Source organism: Stegastes partitus, unplaced genomic scaffold (genome assembly GCF_000690725.1).
Source record: "Stegastes partitus isolate 25-593 unplaced genomic scaffold, Stegastes_partitus-1.0.2 Scaffold295, whole genome shotgun sequence".
NCBI lineage: Eukaryota > Metazoa > Chordata > Actinopteri > Pomacentridae > Stegastes > Stegastes partitus.
In genome coordinates, this window is record NW_007578026.1 from 458897 (window position 1) to 468205 (window position 9309).

Consider the following 9309-nt stretch of genomic DNA (forward strand, 5'->3'; position numbering starts at 1 on the left):
TGTGTGGTTTCTCAGCAGGAGGATTACGATCAGGTCTCCTTGGAGGACCAGCACTATCAAGGAGACGGCAGTATGATGAGCGCCAAAGCCAAGCTGCTATTACGAGATTCAAAGAAGGAGCTTTTGAGGTACGTGGGGGTTAAACGGCGAAGCAGCTGGTGTAATGTGATCTCCCCTTTGCTGTAGTGGTCAGTGTGATTATTATGAGTAAAAATAAATAAAAAAAAGAAGAAAAAGTGTAACTCCAAACCATGTATTCATTTGAGTGGCTCAGATTTGCTAGAAGTGGGTCAGAAAAAGCACACCGATGAAACTGGCTGTGTTACATGTGGCTGTGACTGGTGTGTCTGCAGGTTCATGTGGAGGAGAAATATATCTAATTGAAAGTGAGTTTTCTCCCCGTATGTCCCGCATCAGCTTAACACAACTCTTGTAGTTAGAGTGCATGCTCTGCTGGGTCTCCTGGTAGGATCCTGTAGTCAGCACAGCTCCCCCCTCAGATCTCCTCAGTGACACTCTGCCACATCATTAAACCGGATGTCGAGGAGCAACGCAATAATAATTTTCTACTAAACTTCCCCGCTGTACTAACTCTTTTTTTCTCTCTCTCTCTCTCTCTTTAATGCCCATGAAAAGGTTCTCAGTGTAAAAAAAAAAAAAGATTCAGTTCAAGCTTGGCAAAGTCTGTGGGAAGTGGAGTAATCTGCGTATTAAATGCTTTGTGTTCTCACGCAGCTGTCCGACCCCAGGCTGTGACGGCAGTGGCCATGTGACGGGGAATTATGCATCACATCGGAGGTACTGTAATTAATTACACTCTCATTAGCACCAGCCAACAGATATATAGACAAGGGGAAACGCTGCTTATTGTTTAATTATGTTGATTATTACATCTGGAAACTTGTCACATAGATGTTGTTTTTTTTTTTTTATATCACGTGTCTGTTTTTTTTTTTTTTAAATGCGCTGACATGAAACAGCTCGGCGCTGAAGTGGAGCCACAATAGTGTTTTCAAAATAAACGTGTATAAATATGCATTGAGACATTGTATTAAGATGATTTAATTCTGCTGTGATCAAAGAGTGAATTAAAATGACTGTTAGCTCTTTATCCTCTCTAGTGTGTCTGGATGTCCCCTGGCTGACAAAACACTCAAATCACTGATGGCAGCCAACTCTCAGGAACTAAAGTATGTGTTCTGAAAACTGTTGTTGTTGCTAAAGGATTTTTCACATTAAAGTAGGCAACTTGTTTTGGTTTTTTTTTTGCCTCAGCTCGGGTCAGCTGGGGTTCCTCTCCTTCCCTTCCCTCTCCTTCCCTTCCCTCTCTCCTCCGTGCACACATTAGGCGTGATTTCTATGTACTCAACATGAAGTTGTTTGCTATTTGTGCTACTTTTCTGCATATTAGCATGAATCCGCTGCTCCGCTCGCCAGTCTTTTTGCTGTAAAAAGCACCTGGTCTCTGTGTCTCTCAACCTGCAGGTGCCCAACACCTGGTTGTGATGGATCTGGACATGTGACTGGGAACTATGCTTCGCACAGAAGGTAGCTGAGAGAAATCAGCACAACTGAGCATGAAATACATTTGTCAGATGCATGGCATTCAAACAGATGGTGAAAGTCTCACTTTATGCTGCAAACATGCTGCACTTTTTGATTTCTTGCTTTTGTGGATTCATTTGGCTGCCTTTCTATCCATCTATCTATCCATCTATCTATCTATCTATCTATCTATCTATCTATCTATCTATCTATCTATCTATCCATCCATCCATCCATCCATCCATCCATCCATCCATCCATCTATCTATCTATCTATCCATCCATCCATCCATCCATCCATCCATCCATCCATCCATCCATCTATCTATCTATCTATCTATCTATCTATCTATCTATCTATCTATCTATCTATCTATCTATCCATCCATCTATCTATCTATCTATCTATCTATCTATCTATCTATCCATCCATCCATCTATCCATCTATCTTTTATTTATTCCATGTGTTCCATTGAGCCTCCTCGGCGCTCACAGCTGCCCGTACGATCGTAGCTCCTGAGTAGCTTCTCCTTCACGTTCACTCGCTGTCTCCGACCATTTTCAGCTTGTCAGGATGTCCACGTGCCAGAAAAGGAGGTTTGAAGCTCACACCAAACAAGGATGACAAAGATGAGCAAGAGCTTAAGTAAGAGAGAGATTTTTTTTTTCCTCCTTTCTTTTCTTTCTCTCATCCTATGCTGTCATGTGTGTGTGTTTTATTTGTTGTTGTTGTTTTTGTTTGTTTTAAAAATAAAACAAGAAAACAGAGCGGCTGTGCGTCATGCTCGCTGTGCCCGGGGCTTTATACCTGGAGGCCATTAAGTTAAACAAAGAAAATAATACTTCTCTTGTCCCAACATTAGTGAATTATTTTCTAAAGGATTAGCAGCATGTTTTGTAGGCTTTTTCCAGGGTTTTTGTATTTTTTTCTCTCCCCCCCTCCACCCTTATTTTCTGAATGGAATATCTGGCTTATCACTCCTCCCTGAGTGCTTTCTTTATAATTATAGTATATGAAGAAAACGTCATTGTTGTCTGTGAAAAAAAAATATAATAATGTAATTGATTTGCAGTTTAAATCCAAAGTCAGATATATGAGCCCTTGTTTACTTCTACATCTGGACACTGATTTTTTTTTTTTTTTCTTTTTAATTACTAATGCAAGGCCATGAGCTTAGGAATTAGACTGGAATAGATCTCATACACATTAAGAGAGAAAGGCAGAGACAGGGGGAGGGTAGCAAATGTCCCTAGATTATTGTAAATAGTGGGCCATATGGCATGCCTCCATTGTCCGGGTGCCTTGCATCAAGCTACCTACCTGTGGTGGCTGTAAGTAATGGGACCGGTGTTGTTCCGTCCTCTAAGTGCTGCTGCTGCCGTGCTGTCGAGCAACAAAATGCTGAAACAGGCTTTTTGCGGCAGCACTCTGCGGCGCGCGTGCCATTTGTATCATCTCAGGTGACCTTTCACCTTTATCAATAAGGGAAAGGGCGAGCCACCTCCAAATTACATTCTTTCGCACGAGGGGATACATGACAATTATCTGTAATTCATGTCACTCCATTACTGACCTGCAGAAAACAGGCCCCCGAAAATGCAACTGACAAACTCTTAATGATATTCAGCACGAGTTGCGCTCCTGTTTTCAAGCACAAATATCGCTCACCTCGAAATGCAGGCGGCGCCGAGCCGAGCGTTCGCTCAAGTTTCACTGGATTAGCAACTCCTAGTTAATGTGATTATTTGAGTCCGTTTCTAGTTTTGGCGACTTGGTTTTTAATCAGCATTTGCATGGATTAATCAACTTAATGGTTAACAAATCTTCCGGTCTAGTTATTGAAAGAGATTTTTTTAAATGATCTCAGAGAATGATTTTTAAAAAAAACACAAAGTAGTTGTTTTTTGTTGTGTGTGTGCAGCTGAATGATTGTGTTTAAATGCAAGCGTGCTGCATTTTTCCGCTGCAGGTTTTCAGTGTCCACAACTCTCTGTTTGTCTGTCTGGTAGGTGTCCAGTAATCGGATGTGACGGGCAGGGCCATATATCGGGAAAATACACATCCCACCGCAGCGCAGGCAGTTGTCCACTGGCTGCCAAAAGACAGAAGGAGTCGTCCATCAATGGGCTGCCCTTTGCCTGGAAGACCAATAAACAGGAACTGCCCCATTGTCCCTTGCCTGGCTGCAATGGCCTTGGACATGCCAATAATGTGTTTGCCACTCACAGAAGGTGAGCTCGCCTGTCCTCCATTTTATCTCTAAACAATGCCGCTGCTCCACTGCGTGCGTTCTCACTGTTACAGTCCGTCCGTCCATAATCTTTGCTCGATGCTAAAGTCGCCTAAACTTGTCGTTTGTGGCCTGCTGCTAGCTTGTCGGGTTGCCCACTGAACGCACAGAGCATCAAGAAGAAGCACTCAGAAGAGGAGATGATGACGATCAAGCTGAAAGCCAGCAGCGGTAAGCTCCTCTGACGCTACCTGTCGTTACGTTACATACACGAAAGTATGGATCCTCTCTGGCCGAACGTGATAAACCCGACTGTCCCCTCTGACCCAGGTGTCGAAAACAAAGAGGACATCCAACATCTGGATCACGAAATCAAAGAACTGAATGAGTCTAACATGAAAATAGAAGCAGACATGATGCAACTCCAAACCCAGGTAAGTATTTACTCTGACGAGCCGCGTTCTTGACGAGGCCAAAGGTTCCAGGTCTGTGCTCGCTTAATTTCTCCTTCGCTTTGTACCCGAAAGCAGATCTCGTCTATGGAATGTAACCTGAAGACAATTGAAGAGGAAAACAAGATGATCGAACAGCACAACGACAGCCTCCTGAAGGAGCTCGCCCGCCTTAGCCAAGCTCTCATTAACAGTCTTACAGACATTCAGCTGCCTCAAATGGTACAGTAAGCCTTGACCACAGACTCCAATACAACTCATTATGTCTAACCTGTCCTGAAAAGAAATCTCATTTTCTTCAAATTGTCGTTTTCTGCTGTGCTGTTTTCACTAATAGTCAAACATGTTTTTGTTGCAGGGACCCATCAGTGAGCATAATTTTGAAGCCTATGTGAACACATTAACTGATATGTACAACAACTCGGAGCATGAATACTCTCCAGAGTGCAAGGCCCTCTTGGATAATATCAAACAGGCTATTAAGGGCATCCATGTTTAAGCTGTAGAGCTACCAAGAGGTTTCTTTGACTTGGGATAATGGCACTAGATAGCTCTATTTCACTGAAGAGTGCTGGCTTGGCTGCATGTATAAGACAAGGCTTTCGGAAATGTGTTTGGCATTTCCCGGTAAATATACTGCACTGAGAAAATTACCAGCCGGATTTGTAATGCTTTTACTGTTTCTGCATTCACTTGATATGTTTATCCTGGTGAGATTTTTTGTTTTTGTTTTTGTTTTTATTGTTTTTTTTGTTTTTTTAAATCCCTCTCTTGCACTTAATTATTTTGTATGGTTTGCTTGATTTTAATCTGTACGTGTTCATGTCATTCTTATATTATCGCTATTTATTACTATATTTGTTCATCAGTGTATTTATTTCCTTGATTTTTATTTATTTCTAGGACTGTAAATGCTTAATATTTGAGAAATCTGTTTGACTTTCTGCACATTGTAAATTACATAGAAGCACATTCCAATTTCATGGCATACTTTCGCCATCTAGTGTTGAAAAACCTATATTATTATTATTATTATTATTATTATTACTATTATTATTATTATTATTAGACCATAAGTTGAATCTCCCTTCAAAGTGAAAACCTACCAAAACTACTAAGCGTTGATATTTTTAAGCATTGCTTTTTGCTTTCTTTATTGGAAACTGAATGTATGGTAAGACAAAGTGAACACTGAGATAAAAAAAAATAATAAAAAAAAGATGCAATGCAAACGTACTGTACCTTTTTCTACTCAACCAATAACAGTCGAATGCAACCAGGAGGTGAGCAAACATCGTGCTGTGAAGCGAATGTCCACATTCGGCTTTGCACAAAGCGTGCCACAAGAAGAGAGCAACGAAAATCAAAAAAATTCACTTTGTCAAGATGTCTTTTTCCTTTTTTTTTTCTTTCTTTTTTTTAAATATAGATATTAAACTGCCTTCTGTGCACACACGTTGGAGTGTGCATATAGTATGTGCCTAAATGTATATGAATCCATAAAAATATACAAGTACTATGTTTTGTGGTAGGACAGTATTACGTGGATGGTGTCTAATTTATTATACAGTACAATTATTTTCATAGGAGGAAACGTTCCTGATGACTGTTGAATACCGTTGTCTCAGTAGCTGTAATCTCAGAGTCAGGTTTTGAAATATCACGACTGAGATTGAAAGTCTGGTGTTTATTTTAATTTTAATTTAATTTTATTTTATTTTTGGCTGGCATGGAGAAGAGACAAAAAGGAAGGAGTGAATAAAAAAAAAAAGAAAACAAAAAAAAAACACAACAACAACATCTACTCCTGTCGTATCTAAAACTGCTTACAGGCCTTAACATTTCAACCAGTCTTACAGTTTGAATATCTTTGGGGCAGATTTGAATAGTAGCTATTTCAAAACCGAGCTGACTACCATTACAACTCGCATTTCAGTTTCAATCATTTAAACGCAAAAATGAAAAAAAAAAAAAAAAAAAGAAAAAAAAAAAAAAAAAAAAGCAACGAAAACATAGACAAATGATAGTTGTTGGCTAATCAGTTGTTTGTTTGCATCGATTGCACTTTTGTATTTGAATTATTTTGTGTTTTTTTCGTTCACCGCACTGCCCTCGACTTCAAAACCACAAGAAAACGGGACGCTGACGTCGCCACCATACGTCTGAATCTCTCGATTTCACATGATCCCCAGAGTTAAATGAGTAATTCATTTGAGCAATACATTTTTCATTTCTGCAAAAAAAACAAACAAACAAACAAAAGAAGTCAAAGACATGTAGCCGAGGACATTCTGAAGAAAAAAAAAGTAACAGCAAAAGAGCCAAATTACAGAAAAATAAGACCCTATTTTATCCAAATACTCGATATGTTTTAAAGAATTTTAATCTTTTAAAAAAACCGAATCACACTCTTTAAACCTAACAATCCTTTATTTATAATTTCGTATATTTAATTCCTATACCACACATTGTTTGCTCAGGAAGTTTTGTGAATAATATTTATTTTTTCCCTGTTAGTATTTGATGTTTTGTAATGTGAAATGCTTTTTTGTGGAACGATATTAGTATGATATGAAATTGTACTGTATTTTTCTTTTCTTTTACATTAAAATGTAATGCTTTTTTCAGTTGAGGTAGTTTGTAAATTGAAACTTCCTATTACTTTTACTATTTCATAATAAACAGATATGCGCTGTGTTGTACAGTTTGTGTATGGTAGAAATAAACTTTTCAAATGGTTGTGTGCTTTCTCAAAGCTGTGAGCCCACTTTCAGTCAAACTGGGAGCCCAGTTTTGCCACAAGGCTTCGGTTTCTGCGGTGCATGAGCGCCACCTAGTGGTGAGATGTATGAATTACATCTAGGAGGAGGAGAAATGGCTCAGTGGAGTTTTGATGCAGGCGTTTCTGAGCAGCAGCTGTGAAGCAGTTTGAGGTTAAAATCCAAAATAAAGGAGGAGTGAGACGCTCCAGTGAGTTCTGCTGCGTGTAAAACCCACAAATGGAAGCAAAGATGAGCTCAAATCAAATTATTGTGCACATTTCTACAACCTGCACTCAGTCTGGGGCAGCAAACATTTATCATTCACCTTTTAATTAATTGCCAAGCACATATATATATGATACATATATGATTATTTAATTCATTGTTTGGTTCAATAAAACACCAGAGTGGAAAAATGCAGATGATAATTTCTGACAGAACCACGTGGCGCCGGTCCAGAGCCTGAAGATGTTTACTTTGCTGTCACATCAGATGAAGAACAGCAGCAGATGCTCAAACTTCACAACAGTTGAAGGACAGTTTTTACTCTTAAAACATAAATAAATACAAATGATTGGTCAAATTATTATCAAAATAGTCAATAAAGTCTCCCAAGAGGAAACTAGCTTTGGTCCGTCATACACAATGACGAGCAAAACAACACATGAGACACATATTGCAGCACATTAGTGTAGCTAAAATAATGTATTTAATATAATTAAACTAATTAATAAGAAAATAAAACACCAATTTATACCCGGACCTTAAAAAACTAAACAAAAAAGATCTAAAAATGAAGCAACATCTTTATTTTTTGACATTTTTATTCTACTCTGGACGACCTTCAAACTAATAAAGTCCTTAAAACAGTGACTCAGAGCTTCAAGAACGGGCCAATTAATCAATTAATCTCTCTTAATTTATTAATTAGAAATAAAATAACAGCTTAAGTGATTTTTAAACATTACAGTAAAGATGACAAAGCTCACTAACTTCCCAGCTTTGCATTTTACTTCACATCTTTCTGACATTTTGTGATGATCTGAGGAAACAGTTAAACGATGAGGATTAATGATAATAATTATCTCTACAGCGACTATAAACCGTACCGTCGATGGTTGGGGGATAACTGTTAAAACGCCCTCCGGTTGTAACCGTTGGTTTATTTAATTCCCTCCTTTTTGTTTTGTTTTTCACAGACATTCAAGTGCAGGATGAGAGCAAATCGTGTGCAAACGCTGAAACAAAGGCAGCGCGCGAGCCAAAACGTAGAATCAACGTTGAGCTCGTGGTAAGAACACATGAAATAACAGGCGGGTTGACACTCGGCGCACCGCAGACACATTTCCTGGCACGTCACGCCAGGCCTCGTCTTCCTGTAACGTATACGCTGTGTGAGTGTCGACAGCAGCAGCAGATAGTGGCAGCAGATATGTAAAGTAAGTTGGCGGCTACGTACACACACACACGCTGCCTCTATATATATATATGGGGCATATATATATATAGGAGGGAGTATTAGCAACACCTTTAAGTGTATTGCAATCCAGCTTAGCACCACAGCCCACCGTGACCTCGGCGACCTCTGGGAATGTGCACGCTGCTTTGGCTGATTGAATTCAGCTGTTGTATTGGATTCTCAGGAATAAACAGACGAATCCCTGGAAGCCTGAACAAGAGGCATGAATACAATCATTCTACTAACATCTACATACTCGGTTTCACCAACATCTCTGGTTCCATCGTGGGTTTCATGCACCAGATGAACGGTGGTGCTAAAAACAGGCCGTACCTGGAGTGGAGCTGCTTCGTTAGCTGCTGAGCGGTCCGAGTGACGTGTACAACCATCCTGGATGAGTGGGTTTCAATTACTACAGGCGCTCGGATGAACCCAACAGCCAGCATCCTTGTGTGTTTTGTACTTTTAATAGTTTGTGGTGGTGTAAGCGGAGCTCCGTGCCTCCGACCCAGGACGTCAACAGATTCTTCACCTGAGACTACCTGCGGCTCAGGCCGGCTGTTTACCGTCAGCGCGCTCACAAAGCGCTCTGCTGTTATCACACTTGACCCGAGTAAAAAGATCCTTTTTCTTGCTTCCTTGTAAATTCTGCTCATCATCTGTTCCCACACTTCCCCAAAAGGCCAGAAACCACCTGCAGGCTAAATTTAGTCCTTTCCTTACGGGACCTGAGGGAGGTTAGGAGGGACACGGAGCTTTACTGGATCCTTCTAATTTTATACTCTCCTGGCGTCATAATGAATTCATGTGGAACTATTTTGCTCTTCTCCTGTGTTTCCTTTAGTCAGTAGTAGTTGGA

The 9309-nt window shown here is 39.9% G+C and overlaps 1 protein-coding gene across 1 annotated transcript in view; it reads left to right on the forward strand.

Moving 5' to 3' along the window:
* st18 (ST18 C2H2C-type zinc finger transcription factor) overlaps nt 1-4728 on the forward strand; it is a 38697-nt gene extending 33969 nt beyond the window's left edge. Inside the window, exons 14-23 of the mRNA XM_008283040.1 lie at nt 16-128; nt 736-798; nt 1122-1190; nt 1486-1548; nt 2112-2192; nt 3557-3778; nt 3920-4008; nt 4108-4211; nt 4305-4451; nt 4588-4728. Of these exons, the coding sequence (XP_008281262.1) occupies nt 16-128; nt 736-798; nt 1122-1190; nt 1486-1548; nt 2112-2192; nt 3557-3778; nt 3920-4008; nt 4108-4211; nt 4305-4451; nt 4588-4728 (1092 nt within the window). The remainder of the gene's footprint in view (nt 1-15; nt 129-735; nt 799-1121; nt 1191-1485; nt 1549-2111; nt 2193-3556; nt 3779-3919; nt 4009-4107; nt 4212-4304; nt 4452-4587) is intronic.
* Nucleotides 4729-9309: the final 4581 nt, after the last annotated feature.